General features: G+C 38.3%; 1 protein-coding gene across 1 annotated transcript; it reads left to right on the top strand.

The window, feature by feature from the left end:
* The first annotated feature begins 7,546 nt into the window (after positions 1 to 7,546).
* On the top strand, positions 7,547 to 11,488 carry LOC308701464 (SLAM family member 5-like). The gene is made up of 6 exons (XM_081383766.1): positions 7,547 to 7,619; positions 8,030 to 8,350; positions 8,558 to 8,857; positions 8,959 to 9,093; positions 9,728 to 9,798; positions 10,344 to 11,488. The coding sequence occupies exons 1-6, from the start codon at positions 7,574 to 7,576 to the stop codon at positions 10,395 to 10,397; spliced, it is 927 nt and encodes a 308-aa protein (XP_081239892.1). The 5' UTR covers positions 7,547 to 7,573; the 3' UTR covers positions 10,398 to 11,488.
* The last annotated feature ends 6,585 nt before the right edge of the window (positions 11,489 to 18,073 follow it).

The raw sequence follows: 18,073 nt of genomic DNA on the forward strand, positions 1-18,073 counted from the left end.
GTCATCTTCATCAAATTGTTCATTGGTGTGTTCATCAGTGTTGAATGTGTGTGATGCGACTCTCTCCTGGTACGCAGGAATCAGTGTATTGTCCAGCATCAGTGTGTGTGATCTCAGCATCAGTCTCTCTCTACCTCTGGAGGTGGAATATCAGGATAAAAACACCTACAGCTGTGTGCTGAACAATCCCATCAGCAACCAGACCACACATCTGGACATCAACACACTCTGTCACACATGTGCAGGTACCACAGCACCGATGATATATGTGTGTGTTTACTGACCTGATCTCTGGCTTCTGTTGTAGATCTGATTCAAGTCACTTACATTAATCTCTCTTTAGACATTACAACACAGTCTCCTTCTCCTCCTCCAGTCTCAGTGTCTCTGATAGTGTTGATCTCTGCTGCTGCTGCTGGATCTCTGATGATTGTAGTTGCAGTCGTGATCTGCTGCATCTACAGGAAACATAAAAAATTAGGTCAGGAGATCAAACACTTAATGCAAATGCTAAAATATTTAACTTTTATAAGGCAACAATTTCAATATTAGATTGGAAAATGTGTTGTTTTAACATGCATGCATTATGTTATTGTTAATGCAGTTCAGACCCGGGAGAAAAACATGAATGATTCTGCATTGTGTAAACCAACAAGACGAAAAAAGGTAAGATCATTCTGTGTTGCAAGAAGTTGTTCCAGTCAGTTAATCTGTTAGTTATTTTTTGTGTTCCATTATGCATCACGGTCAGTGAACAGATGTGGATGGTCAACCGTGTTAATTATTACTTTCAGTAATTTTCCTCCATAACAATTATTATATTCAATGATTTAAAAAAAAAAGTCTTAATTTACTCACCGTACTGTTATGAGTTTCTTTTTGGCAATATGACAGCTTTAGTCACGATTAACTTTCATTGCATATTTTATTCCATACAAAGTGTACTTTACTCCGTTTGCAGTGCGTATATGCGGTGCGTTTTGCTGTGCTTGTGTTGTTGCAGGAGCAGCACGTGCTCTTTCACATATGCTGCGTTTGCAGCGCGCAACCGATTCGCGGCTGTACCACAAACATTTATTCACTATTTTTATTTGAAATCCAAAAGTTTTTTATCAGCAACTTTTATAAAAAAAAAAAAAAAAAAGTTGTCACCATTGCGATTCTCTTTGTACAGACGTAGGCCTATTTAAACACAATTTCAACAACACATTTAAAGCAGCTTCTTTATATTAAGTTTATCTCCAAACTTATGCAAATGATGGGCGATACCCAAAGGTTAGGTCACCTTGGCTACAATCAATTAAAATGTTCAAAACTTAAAAACTGCCCAGTCAAACAAATAATTTTACAGAAACTTTATAGGGTCTTGTGAAGCCTACATAAAATTGTATTATAATAATAATAATAATAAATAAATAAAAGTATTTAAACTGTTGCTCTTGATTGACTGTCTATTGTTCCTTGCAGAAATCAAAGGAGCACGTGTATGGAAATTTCACCTCACAATAGTGATCAAATTCAACATCTCTGCCAGGATGTTTTTCTTCGGACTCTGTTTTGCTTGCTTCACTCTCATAAGCACTAATGTTATGTCTGAAATTGTGTTGTTGTGTATTAGTTTAATTTAGTGGTGAACAAAAAGCACAGCATTCAGAAACTTAACTAAATGTTCTATTTTTAGCTTAACACACATAGAAACTTTATTACATTTTGATCTCAAGATTCGCTGTTCTGAACCACTTGGTCTACTCATATGGAATACATATAGTTTACAGTATCACAGATAATAACACACATGTTCTGGATATTCAAATTCAGCACAAGCACATCATCGCTCTCTGGTGTCCAATTCATAAAATCACTTCTCTCTTATAATAGTGCTACTTTTACCCGAGAGAGTGCGGCTGAGTGCGCTATAAATAAATGTTTCTGTTCTCACAGAGGAAGATCTGAAAATATGAACTAGTGATGGGAGCTTTCGAAACACGCTTCATGAAACTTCGAAACCTTTGTGAATCATTTGTTTCGTATAATCGGGATGCCAGTCTGTCACCTTTTTTTTTCTTTTTTTTTTTTTTTTCTGCCAAAGTCACATGATTTCAGTCAACGGGATTCCGTGAAGTCATAACTGTTCGGAAATTTCAGTGGTTGTCTACATGATTTTTACCTGATCACGGATCGATTTTATACATTTCTATACATTTAATTACACATATGTATAATAAAAAGAAAGAGTTGTAGTTAAAAGTCTCATTGCTCTGATTAACCAATCTCTCCATAAAACAAACAAAACAAGTTTAATAAAATAACACATATTATAAAGACTCTTTTTATTGAATGCTACTATATAATTTGTTAATTGCCTTTAATAGATTACACCTTCAATAAAACGTTTACAATGGGGTTGTAAAAGGTGTTTTTATGGATGTTTGGACTGAGATTGTGTTGCATTTCCACAGTTCTGACCAGCAGGGGTCGCCAGCGTGTGGAGATTCGAGCGATTCGAAACAGTGAATCATTATTTCGAAGCAATGGTTCAATTGATTCAAAGTTTCGAAAAGCTTCGTTTCTCCCAACACTATAACGAACTAAGACATCTAACTGATTTCTGCGCTGCCTCATGATGCCTAATAACTAACTCAATTAAACACAGATTGCTTTGGTTTATTAGGATACAAATAGGCTACATATTTCCACAGAGTTGCTGCAGTGATAGTAGGCCTAAATCACCCCAGAAGAACAGCAACACATTCCAGCTATAGGACCAGAAGACAGACCTGAAGCTGTAATGATAAATACATACAATTATTGTTATTACAGATTGACTGTCTTTGACTCATATTAACTGTCATCACTTTCATTCTCGATATTGAGTGGCGCCATCTGGTGGGTTTTGAATTACAGCAGCTAAAACAGCATTACAGCACAATGCAACAGGTTACTTTAAGACCAAGAGTCATGTGACATATGTGAAGGTGATAGAGATGATCTCAGTTATGTTTTAATACTGAGTCAGAGCTCACGGTATTCATTTATTGGGTCGATTTAACTAAATATTAAACTGTATTTTAACATCCTCAAAGGGAAATGCTGTGAATTACTAAATTATAGCCTACTCACTATGACAGAAACACTGAAGCACTTAAAAAAAAACTGTGAAATAGTTTGTTTTCTACATAAAGATTGTGAGTAAAGAAATATGTCTGGAATCATAATGTAACATACAAACAAATAAAAAGACCATTAGTGATTCACACATTCACTCATCAGACAAACTTAAATTAATCTAATGGATGATCTTGTGAAATGTAATGAACGTCATATAAACCACATCCCGATTCACACCCCCATACAATCAGATGTTCAATAAACCACAATAACAGTTTTTTTCAACAAACTGTAAGAAATTAAAATGGCTGACAGTCGAAAACAGGGTGAGACAGTTGAAACTGAGAGTAACACAAAACATTTTGTATAGGAATGAGCCAAGGTTTTTTAAAGATTATTTTAGGAACTCTCATAGCTACTCAACTAGGCAGTGCCACAGACATAGTTCCTTGTAGATTTAAGAGCTGTTCTGGGCAAAACACCTTTATGTACATGGCAGCAATGGAATGGAATAAACTCCCAGTTGAGATTAAGTTAAGACAGTCAGATCGCTGTTTTAATAGAGCATGTGGTGAATGGTTGCTAAATGATAATTAGATTTTTTTTTTTTTTTTTTTTTATGTGATCTTAAGGAATATTTATTATTGCAGTGTATGTATTTGTGTTTATTTTATTTTGTATTTGGATGTGGTTGAATGTACAAGGTACCTTTAGTCATCTGTAGCTTGCCTGGCCATCTTTATCAGACTACAACTATAAGTTTGTAACTTTCTTGTGTTTATCCTCGACAGTTCTGATAAATGTATAATGTCACTGTGATGGCTTCTTGTTATGCATTTATTTTTGATACTGTCTAATAAATCAAATCAAATAAATAAAAAAACAGCAGGCTCCAGCTGTGTGTGTTCTGTTGCGTTCAGGACTATTATGTTGAAGTTACTCAAGGACTTTTAGTTTGAAATTTCGCTCTTCCTGTGTTTTCTTCCTGTTAATCTGTTCCTTTCTTACCCATTTCACTCACTGGTGTCTTGTTTATTCTGTGTGTAAATATAGTTTTAGTCATGTAGTTTTTCTGCGCACCTGTGTCACAGGGTGTTTCTTTTCTTTTTTTTACCAATTTGATAAATACCACTTTGAAAATGGATTTACGCTTCAACTTTCTCCCTCCAACCAAGCTCTGGCAGACTGTTTTTAGCGATTCAGACTGAAAGAAAGAAACACATTCTAAACTTTTGAACCGTTAAATATGATCATTGTGTTACTGCTACTGTTTCTCTCCCTCTGTGTCAAACAGTTGCTCATCTTGTAGATTTTCTCCAGTAGATTAAAGTGTCTAAAATCTGATAATAGAAACAGGACAGGAAGAAGCTCTTCACCTACAAGCTAAACACTCATGCAATGAAAACACACTCTCACCTGCAAGATGTTTGTCCACCAACAGACAAAACCACACTTCTGTAGAAAACCGACCGCAGCAGTTTCAGTCTGACTCAGAAAATGAACTTCAGTGAAACTGGCACTGTGAAGTGGCAGACAATTTTATCTATGTACTTGTATGTAAAATTTTGGAAAAACATATACATTTTAAAATCACTAGTTAGGCTTTCTGGCATTTCCAAAAAAGTTGCAAATAAAGTCAAGAATCTGTGATTTGTTAATTCTCCAGTCAGATGATTTTAGTCAAATTTTATTTCTTAACAGCATACAATTAAATAATAAATGAAGAGTAAAATGAAATCATCCATAAACAGGATTACAATTTTAATAAAGAAACAGTTTAAAATGAACAGTTAAAATGACTTTCCAGTCCCTCTTTCCTCTGATATTGAGCAGGCACTGAAGACACAAACATATACTGTATGTTCTCACACTCTGAGGTGTTAGCCCGTACACTGCAAGATGTTCAGCTAACATTCGCTCACCACTTTATTGAGACATTCGAGCATTTGTGGTCAGCCTATCGGAAACTTACTGTCTTTTGCCCTTCTCTAAAGAGCTAGTGTAAAAGCTCACCCTAAGTCAATCAGCTATACATTTGAGGCATACAGATTAATAAAAGAAAAGTATGAAACATACATTTCAAATGATAATAATGGTAAACACATCAAAATGGTAGTAATGATTTCTTAAAATATATTTGATTAAATGATAAAACAAAAGCAAATGATAAAACACAAGCAATAAATATATATATTTCTTTTTTTTCTGATTCATCAACCTTCATTTTAACTGACAAAAGTACAAAGAAAAGATTTCCAGTGCTTTCATTGACCAACTTAATATTTATTTTGTAAATATGAAAAAAAAAAAATATTTTGATGGCTGCAACAAACTCTTTTCTCAGTGTTTACCACTGTCACATCACCTTTCCTTGAGTAACAGAGATTCAAGTTGCATTTCTTGATGCATTAGCAGATCAGGGGTCAAAGTTCACACACATTCAATGTGGCAATATTAGAGATTTCTCTGAATCTTTTCACAGTATTATGTATGGTAGATGGTGAAACACCTGAATACTTTGTAATCCTGCATTGAGAAATGTGATTTTTGAATTGTTAGAGAATTCTCTCATGATATTTGGCATAGAGTGGTGAACCATGATACCCTGGTAATCCAGAGTTCTCGCGAGAGCACAAGTTGAATTTGCTCAGCGAGTTACTCTGGTGTCGAGTAATGATGCTCATTAAATATGCCCCTCGATCTGAGCTGCACCAATCACATCGGGTTATCTGATATAGGCGGGCCAGAGGCGAGCTAAACAGAAGACGACAGCGCTGTGACGTGGAAGTCATTAGTAAACATTGCATGATGGCTATGGATGAACACCAGTTTGAAACGGCTTTGGCCGCCACAATGAACGAGTTAGACATGGCTTTTTTATCTAAAACAGGAACAGAAGACGCCGCTCGAATCGTTCCTTTGCAAGAAGGATGTTTTTGCTGTTTTGCTGACCGGATACGGCAAGAGTCTACCGCTAGCTAAGCGTATGGGGTTTATTGTTGTGATTGGTCGTAGTGTTATCCAATTGCGTGCAGTGAGATTTTCAAATGCATGCTTGGTGCCGCCCCTCGAGCTGGGCGATATTCATTAGTTGACGCCAGACCATTAATCTTTCAGATTTAGGTCAGGATTTCCAGGCTAGAACCATGATCCATCTTTTGCGGATGCTTCTTTTTATACCCAAATACGATACCCTCACCTATTACCAGTTCACATACTTATTGTGGGCTGTTTCAAAACCATTTAACTTTTGTTTGGAAGAGGTGTTAGTGAGGCCAGCAGGGGCGCTCACCCTGTGGTCTGTGTGGGTTCTAACGCCCCAGTGTAGTGATGGGGATTGGGGACACTATACTTTCAAAGAGCACCATCCTTCGGATGAGACATTAAACCGAGGTCCTGACTCTCTGTGGTCATTAAAAATCCCAGGATGTCTTTTGAAAGAATAGGGGTTTAACCCCAGCACCCTGGCCAAAGTGGCCCGGTGGCCTCTGTCCATCATGGCCTCCTAATCATCCCCATACATATATATATTTACTGATTGGCTTCATCACTGTCTCCTCTCCACCAATAAGCTGGTGTGTTTTCGTGTGCAATATGGCTGCCGTCACATCATCCAGGTGGAGCTGCACATTGGTGGTTGGGGAGATTCCCCCCTTCCATGTAAAGCACTTTGAGTACCCAGAAAAGCACTATATAAATGTAACAAATTATTATTATATTATTATGTTCTATAATCTTTTCTCTTTCATTTTGCATCTGTCCTAACTTTATTTGAAGTGTGTGCAGCCATCAAAATCCAAATTTATGTTTACAAAATACACGTACGTTTGTCAATGAAAACATTGGACTTCTTTTCTTTGTACGAATTTCTTTGTACTTAATCGACTCTTTGTCAGTTAAACGTGAAGTAAAAATGCCCCAACTTTTCTGGAAATGCGGTTGTACCATGAAATGTAGTTCATCCACAATTCACACAATATTCTTTCACTTGTATCCATTTGTGCTACCCCAGTTAAAGGGTGGTGTGGCGCAATGGATAAGACACATGCCTTTGGTGTGAGAGACCTGGGTTCGAATCCACTGTGAGACACCAATGTGTCCCTGAGCAAGACACTTAACCCCTAGTTGCTCCAGAGACGTGCGACCTCTGACATATATAGCAATTGTAAGTCGCTTTGGATAAAAGCGTCAGCTAAATGAATAAATGTAAATGTAAAGCTTTTGTGCCTTTTTTTCTGAGAGTATCTTACGAAAAGCAAGTTCAATGACAAGAATAAGGAATATTTTACCCATTAAGAACAGTTAAAGTCTTAATATCAGCAAGATGAACTAGTATATTGTGCAAATGCAGGGTTGTGAAACTAGGAGGGTCACACTGTCTCGTGGGAGGATTCACAGAATACATAACACTTCTGCTGTATGTTTAGCAGGAAGTTTCATTAGATCAGACTCAAAACTATAGAACATGTTTCACATGTTTGTTTTCTGTCCATGCTGGTGGAATCTGATCGGTGAGTTATAAAAACATTTATTTCAGAGTAAAACTTTCAAATGTGATTATTTTCATCTGCAGTTATGTATCGATGAATCATGACTATTGTGAAATCTACTAACTTTGAATTCAGTCTCAGGTAATCCGTAAGCGCTTCTGCAATGTTTTCTCTGTTTGCTTGATCTATCTGTCTCTCTGTTACAGTAGCATTTGGCAGTTTACAGTAGCAGTTTATGAATACATTTTACACATTTTATATTTCTTTATTTGAATCAAAGGAATGTCCATATTGCCGTGATATACAGCTATAAGATATACATTTAATTTAGTTCTTATTGGTGCAATAGTTAAGTGATCCAATCAGTGCTAAGTATATTTGAATATAACCATCAGAATCTTTAATCTGTGTAAAATCTGTTTGTTCATCAGGTGTGTTTGGTGAATCAGTGTCAGTGATGGAGGGAGATTCTGTCACTCTAAACTCTGATCTTACTGAAATACGTAAAGATGATGATATACTGTGGACATTTGGAGCTGAAAAATCTCTAATAGCTAAAATGAATAAAAAGAAGCAAATCTTCTCCACATATGATGATGTTCCTGATGGGAGATTCAGAAGCAGACTGAAGCTGGACAATCAAACTGGATCTCTGACCATCACAAACACCACAACTGAACATGCTGGAGTTTATAAACTAGATATAAGTGGAGTGAAAAAATCATCAAAATCATTCAATGTTTCTGTCTATGGTGAGACGTCATTTATCTAAACATGTAAATATTCTATTTACATATTCATACATACATAGACTAAATAATTGTATAGTTTGAGCTGAAAGACACATTTAGTGACTGTTAACGCACTAAACACTCACTCCACACAAACTACAATTCAAAACACCTAAAATAGACTGATTGTTGTGTTCACATTTCTGTCTATTCTCTCATGTTTTCCAGCTCGTCTGCCTGTTCCTGTCATCAGAAAAGACTGTTCATCATCATCATCATCATCATCATCATCATCATCATGTTCATTGGTGTGTTCATCAGTGTTGATTGTGAGTGATGCGACTCTCTCCTGGTACGCAGGAATCAGTGTATTGTCCAGCATCAGTGTGTGTGATCTCAGCATCAGTCTCTCTCTACCTCTGGAGGTGGAATATCAGGATAAAAACACCTACAGCTGTGTGCTGAACAATCCCATCAGCAACCAGACCACACATCTGGACATCAACACACTCTGTCACACATGTGCAGGTACCACAGCACTGATGATATATGTGTGTGTTTACTGACCTGATCTCCGTCTTCTGTTGTAGATCACACTGATGCGTTCACTTCTTTCTTTATCATTACAGAACGGGACGGTCAGTCTTCTCCTCCTCCAGTGTCAGTGTCTCTGATAGTGTTGATCTCTGCTGGATCTCTGATGATTGTTGCTGCAGTTGTGATCTTCTGGATCTGCAGGAAATGTAGAACAATTGACACAGAAGGCAAGTATTACTGCTTTTAAATAAGTAATATAACAAATACTATTTTGAAAATATGCTCTAAACCAGTCAACTGATTTGATCATTTAATTAAAAGTATTCTCGTAATTTTTTACTTGAACTTTATACAAAACCAAACTAATATGTGTAGTTATTCTCTGTAGATTACACTCATATCATAATGCATGTCTATTTCTATATAAACGTCGCTCATCTCACTCGAACAAAAACAGATTTCTCAAACTGCATCAACACAGCGTTAAAAAAATTAAAAAAGCTTTCTCAATTTTACATGCTGGTGCTCAAATTAAAATCTAAATGAATGATGACTTTTGTTGTGCTTGTTGAGCCTAAAAGCTGATTAAACACAAAGAATGTAAAATACTTTACTTTTGTCAAACATCCCATTTGGTTTGATTTATGTGTAAAGAATTTTTTTTTAAGGAACTTTTTGTTTGTGGAAAAAGTTATAGGCCTAATGATAAATTCAATTTGTTAATGCCGTTTTTAAAAACTGCAGTGTTAAACATTTATTTATTTAAGTTTGAAAGCCCTAATAATAACATAAATATTGTGAAGAACCATCTTTTTAAGATTGAATTTTGCGATTTTAATGCATTGATTATTGTTCAAACAGTTGCGACAGTTGAAGATGAGTCCATCACTTATGCTGAGACGACATTCGACAACAGAAGCGCACAGAAATTGGTGAGACCAATAAAATTGAGTATTTGTATAATTTCAGCAGAGAGTCAGATGTAGATCACTGCGTGTGTTTGATTTTGTCTTTAATGAAGCCCATTTCCACCACATAAGAAAAAAATGTATGGTCTGGTAATTCATAATTATGACAAAAAGCCGAAATTATGACATACTAAATAAAAATTATGATATGAAAAATAAAAATTATGATTTAAAAAGGTCAAAAATATCACATACAAAGTTGAAATTGTGGCCTTTTTTGTCGAAATTGCAGTATGACATACTAATTTTGACTTGGTATATCATAATTTTACATTTTTAATGTCGTGATATCGACTTTCTATGTCACAATTTTGACTTGTGTCTTAACTATGATTTACCCGAGCATTTTTTTCTTATGTGGTGGAAATGGGCTTCCATATTATAATGATCTAAATCTCAAACACAACAGCACCATCAGATGTTTATAAAAGTCTTGTTACTTTGAAAAACGTATTATAAACGTATTATTATTATTATTATTATATCTTGTCTTATGCATTTTTTCACAGAAAGTTGAAGAAGAGGAATGTGTGGATTATGCACCAATCGCAATGAGAAGTTGATCAGACTTCAGTCTTTTTCTGAGAACAAGACCCAGATTGTGATCATTTCACTAGGAAGCTCCTGCAACAGCCTCAGACTCTAAGGGCCCTATTTTAATGATCTAAGCGCATGGGCTAAAGCGCCGGCGCGAGCGCACTTATGGCGTCCGAATTCACTTTTGCTAGTTTAACGAGGGGAAAAATGGTCGGCACTCCCGGCGCATGGTCTAAAAGGGTTGTCCCTATTCTCTCAATGAGTAATGGGTGTGTTTTGAGTGTACCGTGCAATAAACCAATTTGAGTCTCATCTCCCATTCCCTTTAAAAGCCAGTTGCGCTCGCAATTTGCGTGTGAAAGACTGAACGCTTGTCCAGAGAAGAAAGGGATCGGCTCGTGCGCAAGGTTAAAGCGCAAGCAGACCATCTAAGGGGAAAAAAGTTTACGCACGTTGTGGACCCGCCTATAGGCGCACATTACAAAAGCGCTCTTTAAAAAAAAAAAAATCTATTTCAGTTGCCTCAAAATAGTAACGCGCCAACAGACCAGACCAGAACGTCCATGGGCACGTTCTGCGCAAATGGCGCAAATGCATTTGCTATTTAAACAACGTGGCGCAGGACGTGTAAATGATAACTGCATCGGGCTGAAACTAGCAAAACACACTTGCGTCGCGCCTGGAGTCGCATTGCGTCGGGTGTATGATGGGGCCCTCAGTCAATGGTTGAGTTTCAGGATTTGGAATGTTTCATCAGGAAATCACAGCAGACGTGCAATAGGATCATCCAGAAGGGCTTTAAAGAATGACTAACAATGGATTAATTAAAAGATTTCAAAAAAAACTTCAAAGGTGAAGGGTCATTTTGTGTTACTGCTCCTATGGACCTCACTACCCCTCACTCTCCATAACATTTAGTGTACTTTCAAGACCCAGCTAAAAACATAACATCTGTTTGATATGTATTTTAAATAATGTGGCTGCATGTGGCCTTATGTGTGTGCATTATATGCATATTTGTAATCTACTAAGCAACCTTAAGAAATGTAAAGGCGCTATATAAATTAAACTTAACCTTGAAAAGCATGGACTTTAAATAAATTATGTTATTATAAGTATCCAATAGTGTGTTTTAATTTTTTACTCTTCCAGTGCAAAATGTAGATGAAACTAAAGGAACGGACACCTTGCTGGGACTTCAATTATGTATGTCTGTACAGAAATGTGGTCTGATCTGCTGGGTGAACAGGTTGTGCACGAGCACATTTCTGCTGCTGGACGTTTGTGTTTGATGTCAGCTTGTGATCGTCTCTCTCTGAGGTGTGAAAAGTGTGCATGTGAATAACATGCGGTTGAAGGTTTTTTTTTTCCATTCCTGCGTACATGAAACCATTTGACTTCTGCTCAACAGAGAAACCACTTTGCAACACACCAGTGATACTGATCCCATCCATGCTGATGTTTGACAAAAAGGTCTCAAATCAAACAGAGATATTGAAATATGAAAATATATACCTTGTGTGCATATGCATCATGATCTTATATACTCATGCAGTGACCGTGCAGTTCAGCAGTGCCAGTTTCAGTCGTTTTTTTTCAGCTGTGACACTTCCTTCTAAGAAGAACTATTCTTGATACCTTTGTTTCGTATAAAGGTCATCCTGTTTTTTGTTGTTTTTTCTGCCATTGTTTTGGTAATTACAGGGCTATGCATAAGTTTAGACACCCATGCTAAAGTTGACTAAAAAGAGGAATAAAAAAATCATCTTTTGGAAATTGAACTTAATGCCTTAATTTAAAAAATTTGGAAAAATCCAACCTTTAAGGACACCAATTTTCTTTGTGAATGAATAATGTATCGTAAATAAATAAATGTTCTTCCTTAAAATACAGGGTGCGTAAGTTTGGACACCCCTATGTTAAATTCCCATAGAGGCAGGCAGATTTTTATTTTTAAGTATTTTTAAGTATTTTTTTTTTAGGATACTATGCATCCTGATAAAGTTCCCTTGGCCTTTGGAATTAAAATAGCCCCACATCATCACATAGCCTTCACCATACCTAGAGATTGGCATGGTTTTTATTTCAGTTAGCCTAATAGCTAGTTTGATTTGCATTGAGAGATGATCTTATGGAAAGTACCCCATGCCAATCTCTAGTTATGGTGAAGGCTATGTGATGATGTGGGGCTATTTTAATTCCAAAGGCCAAGGGAACTTTATCAGGATGCATAGTATCCTAAAATAAAAAAATAAAAAAATACTTAAAAATAAAAATCTGCCTGCCTCTATGGGAATTTAACATAGGGGTGTCCAAACTTACGCACCCCGTATTTTAAGGAAGAACATTTATTTATTTACGATACATTATTCATTCACAAAGAAAATTGGTGTCCTTAAAGGTTGGATTTTTCCAAATTTTTTAAATTAAGGCATTAAGTTCAATTTCCAAAAGATGATTTTTTATTCCTCTTTTTAGTCAACTTTAGCATGGGTGTCTAAACTTATGCATAGCACTGTATCTTAAGAATAAATGCAAGGTATGATTTACAATTTATGTTTGTTAATAATTAACTTTTTTTTATTTTATTTTTTTTTTATCAGTTTTTAGAAGAAACTAACTAACACTGCTAACAGACTTTTTTTTAGAACCATACATTTTTATTTTATTTTCACAGGTAAACAAATAAGGTCCAAACTTAGATAAAATAGTATTGTTCGATGCAATATGACACTGGTGGGTGTGGCCACATGTCAAAGCAGAATTCGCTCAAGGTGAAATATAGAGTAACCCTTTGAGATTCAGATGTTCATTTCTAACTTGAACACTAAATGTAAACTGTACACACTATAACACTGCAAAGAATAAAATGTTTAAAAATTTGTGGGGGGTTTTTTGTAAGGTGTTTAAATATTACTGGCTCACTTTGGCTGAATGTGTTTGATAAAGTGGGATTCAGGTAAAGAGGGCGACCTTTAACCTTAAATTCATTAAATAAATGGGCATTTACGGGTCATTCAGATTTTTTTTGTATGTGTTGTACTCACATTTTAATGTTGTAGAGATCTTTTTCATCACAAAATATTCTATCAACTGTTTTGAATTTTACACATGAATTGAGTGATATCATGAATTTCACTCATATGTTGGGTTTAAATGTAGAAATAGTTCAACCTAACAGCCTCTGTATAGAGTGCCATCTAGTGTTCAAAATAAGACTTCACATCTGGAACAATAATACTAGGGTTCTTTCTGTGTTTGTTTATCGGTCAAACGAGCCGACCTCGAGTCTCTGTGATCTTCTGTCTCTATATAGCTCAGGTCCCTCCTTTAATGCAAGTCTGGGGGATTTTTTCCCACCTGTTTATCATCCAGTAAGTGAAAATGGTGAGAAGTACACACAATGGATGATAAATAATATATAGTAAGCATACTACAAGCCATATGCATACAGCACGATTTAGATAGCAGAACCAGGAATCAGCTCCACCAAAAAAAAAAAGAAAAAAAAAAGAAGAAGCTTTTAAAGTGACAGTTATAATACAAGCTGCTGCTCTCAGACTGGCAACTGTCAGAAAGTGGACATCGACTGAGGCCATACAGCAAGCAAAATCTGTTGGGGGTATTTTGTAGGACAGGTGCAGCAGGGAAAAGGGTTTTTTGGACTCAGGACAAGCCGACCCATATGGTACAAGGCAACATCAGCCCAGAGAAGAAAGCTGGTAGTAGCCGAGGTCCGGCAGCAAGACGAGGAAGAGATGCACAAAGGCATTCTCGCAGTCCAAAAAGGGACAGAGGACTAACTGGGAAAGCCTGGAGAAACGTAAGCTCACCTGGAAGGATCTTTGGGAGATGGAAGGGAACAGACTGAGCTTCATCATCAAAGCCACGATGTTCTTCCCACACCCAAGAACATAAACCAGTGGACTGAAGAAGATCCATTATCCTCTCTGTAAAACCCCTGCAACGCTAAGGCAGATCCTCGTCAACTGAGACGAGCTGAGACAGATCTTTCCCAGCCTTACACCTGGAGGCACAATCAGGTCCTGGGACAACTGGCGATTATCCTGGAAGGAAGGAGAACCTCCACCAATGCCCTTCCTCCTCCTAAGCATGGATTCTCAAAATCCCCTGCCTTCATAAGAGCGGGACAACTTCCAGTGAAGCCAACAAGCGTGTCGCTTGAAGCCAGCAAGTTTGGTCTTATTTATTTATTTGATGCTATAAAAAACGGGAATGTGACGTCATGATTGACGGGTTCTCTAAATGAAGTAGTCCAACAAACTTTTTGGGGGATTTTTTAGGAGGAGATTGGAGCTTCAACTTTAATTTCTACATCTCCATAACTGTTTATTTCACACTGACACAACGAGTTGCTCTGCAATAAACTTTGTACTAACAGTTTCTGTGGGAGTGAGGGCTGGACCTTGATATCATGGCTAAACTTCACGTTCACTACTGAGCAGAATCAGGTCCCAAATCAGTGCAAGATGTCAGCGCTATATTAGGACTTTGGCAGCTTCACTTTTCACCAATGGAAAAGAGTGAAGGGGCGTCATCCATATTTTTTTACAGTCTATGGAAGCCAACTGCAAAAATGTAATCGACCCTGCTGGAAGCTGCCCGGGACTGGAAAATGCAAGTTGATCTAAACCAGAAGCTCAGTTTTCCGCCTGAGATAACCACAACTAACTTCAGGCCGGACCTGATCCTGTGGTCAACAAAAGTCCATGTTCATTGTGGAATAAACTGTGCCATGGGAGGTTACAATTGATGAGAAACCATGAACATGTCGGGAAACAGTAACCCAACAGTTTAATCCAGATGAGTGAACATTAATCAGGTGAGCTGCTTTACTTCCTCATTAACTTCAAGGTTCAAGGTATTTTATTGTCATTCTGTACATGTTTGACACATGAGAACGAAATATGTACTCAGGACCAGCAGCGTAATAAAAAAGATAAATAATATACAATATAACACATAGTAAGACATAGTATTATATACTAAATTTAGAAAAACTTTTCAAAAGCAGGAAGTTTTTAAAAGCAGTGTGTCAAATTCACATATAAACCAGAGCATACTTATGAGACAGTGAATAAGAGGTATAAATTATAAGGAGAGATCAACCCCTAAGGCAGGGAATTCATGAGTCTCACAGCCTCTGGAAAGAAGCTGCATTTGAGTCTTTTAGTTCTGGTTTTTTACGCTTCCTGAGGGGAGGGGATCGAAGAGTTCATTTGCAGGGTGAGTGGGATCCTTCATAATACAGGATGCTCTGCTTCTGCACCTGCTGGTGTAAATGTCCTCAACAGAGGGAAGGCTGTTAGAAGTTATTTTTTGGGCAGATTTGACCACCCTCTGCAATTTCTTTGCAGAACAGTTTCCATACCAGGCAGTGCTGGAAAAGGTTACCACCACACACCAGTAAAAAGCTAACAGAACAGGAGTGCTGAGACCAGTCCGCTTCAACCTCCTAAGAAAATAAAGGCGTTGTTGGGCCTTTTTTATAATGCTGGCTGTGTTGATGACCCATGTTAAATCATTGGAAATGTGTATTCCAAGATACTTGAAGCTCAATACCATTTCCACAGCCACTCCTCCGATGAAGAGGGGAGAGGAGGTGTAACCTCTCCTCCTAAAGTCCATGACCATTTCCTTGGTCTTCCCACATTAATGCAGAGGTTGTTTGCTCTGCACCAGTCCACAAGTTCTTCCACCTCCTGTCTGTAAAAGGACTCGTCATCGTGGGATATCAATCCCACCACAGCCGTGTCATCAGCAAACTTCACAATATGACTGCCCGGATATTTAGCCGAGCAGGACACATCCCTGGGGGGAGCCGGTGTTAAGGATGATAGACGAAGATGAAATGCCATGGACTTTGACAGTCTGTGGCCTGTTCATTAAAAAGTCATGGACCCAGTTACAAAGTGATGGTTTAAATCCAAGTAGCAGCAGTTTATTAACTATAGTCTGTGGAATAATTGTATTAAAGGCCGTACTGAAGTCCAGGAAGAGCAGCCTAACATAGGTGTCCCTGCTCTCCAGATGAGTGAGAGAAGAGTGGATGACCGATGAAACTGCATCCGATGCAGACCGGTTCTCCCTGTAAGCACACTGATGGGGCTCCACATTAATGTTGATGGTATCCTTCATGTGGGCCATAACCAGCCTTTCAAAGCATTTCATAATTATCGGAGTGAAAGCCACTGGATGTTAGTTATTCATGCACGTCACGGCCGAGCTTTTGGGTACGGGATGATAGTAGATGTCTTGAGACACACTGGCGCCACAGCCTGGGAGAGAGAGGTGTTAAAGATGGCAGTCAGCACCCCAGCCAGTTTAAGAGCACAGTCTTTCAGAGCCCTGCCTGGGATATTATCCGGATCTGCTGCTTTGCGTGTGTTAATTCTCAGCAATGTCCTCCTCACATCCTCAGCGGACACACTGAAAGGCAGTTCACCTGGATGGAGTGTGAGTCCAGAGAAGATAGAGGGATTGGATGTCTCAAAGCAGGCCTAAAATGTATTCAGGGCATTGAAAAGTGATGGATCCTGAGGGCAAACAGCATATCTTTTGCTGTAATCACGGATGCTCTTCATGACCTTCCACATGCTCCGGGGGTCATTGGTGGAAAAGTGACCCTGTATTTTGTGTGCATACTTAACCTCTGCCCTCTTGATCCCGACCTCTAATTCCCTCCTCGCCGTTCTCAGTGTAAGTGTGTCTCCTATCCTAAAGGCTAAGTCCCGTGCCTTCAGAAGACACTGCACCTCTCCATTCACCCAGGGTTTCTGATTTGGACAGATGGTGATCTTCCTGGTAGTAGTGACATCATCAATACATTTACTGATGTAGCCACAAACAGATGATGTATATTCCTCCAGGTCCACCCCACCAACGCTGGTTGCCGCTTCTCTGAAGATCTGACAGTTGGTGCGCTCAAAGCAGTCCTGGAGCATGAAGTCAGCTCCACTTGGCAACACCGTGATGGCTTGGTGTCTTTCAGCAAAGGACGATGAGCAGGATTCAGCAGGATGGAAATGTGGTCAGAGAAGCCCAGGTGGGGGCAGGGCACCGCTCTGTATGCTTCCCGTCTGTTAGTATACAGAATATGCATATCCATCAAATTAACATGGTTAAAATCACCTGCTACCACAAAGAAAGCCTCTGGATGTTTGTTCTGTAACGCATAGATATGGTCATGAAGTTCCCCGAGAGCAATGCTAGCGTTAGCACTCGGGGAGATGTAAACAGCCACAATAAACAACTGTGAACTCCCGAGGCAAGTAGTATGGTCGGCATTTCAATGTCAAGTATTCCACCGCTTCAGAACAGTGGCTGCTTACCGGAGAGCAGTCTGTACACCAGTCTTTGCTTCCTCCTTCCCTTTAGCCGGTGTGTATAACTCCTCCACCTCGCTGTGCTCAGAAGCCTTAACCTTCCCAACATTGCTTCAATCTCTGGTTTAATCACTATATTGCGATTATTAAGTGTAAGAAGTACAGATAAACTGTACTTTAACTGTACTTGTTGCCACAGCAACAACCGGGGTACTGAAGGGGTTGGGGGTCAGAGGACAGCTTTCCGACAAGCTGTTGGGTCACTGTCAGAGACTGATGAGCAAAGCAGAAACTGGCAGTGGCTAAATCGGAAGAATCCCAAATGGGCCACAAAATGACCAAGAGGGGTAAAAGTA

The sequence above is a fragment of the Scardinius erythrophthalmus genome, assembly GCF_964197995.2.
Source record: "Scardinius erythrophthalmus genome assembly, chromosome: 14".
NCBI lineage: Eukaryota > Metazoa > Chordata > Actinopteri > Cypriniformes > Leuciscidae > Scardinius > Scardinius erythrophthalmus.

Excerpts from the sequence above, each read along its gene's own strand:
- LOC308701464 (XM_081383766.1), top strand. The coding sequence starts at position 7,574 with ATGTTTCACATGTTTGTTTTCTGTCCATGCTGGTGGAATCTGATCG. Across the intron at positions 8,351-8,557 it reads ATTCAATGTTTCTGTCTATG|CTCGTCTGCCTGTTCCTGTC; the intron begins GTGAGACGTCAT and ends CATGTTTTCCAG. Across the intron at positions 9,799-10,343 it reads ACAGAAGCGCACAGAAATTG|AAAGTTGAAGAAGAGGAATG; the intron begins GTGAGACCAATA and ends ATTTTTTCACAG.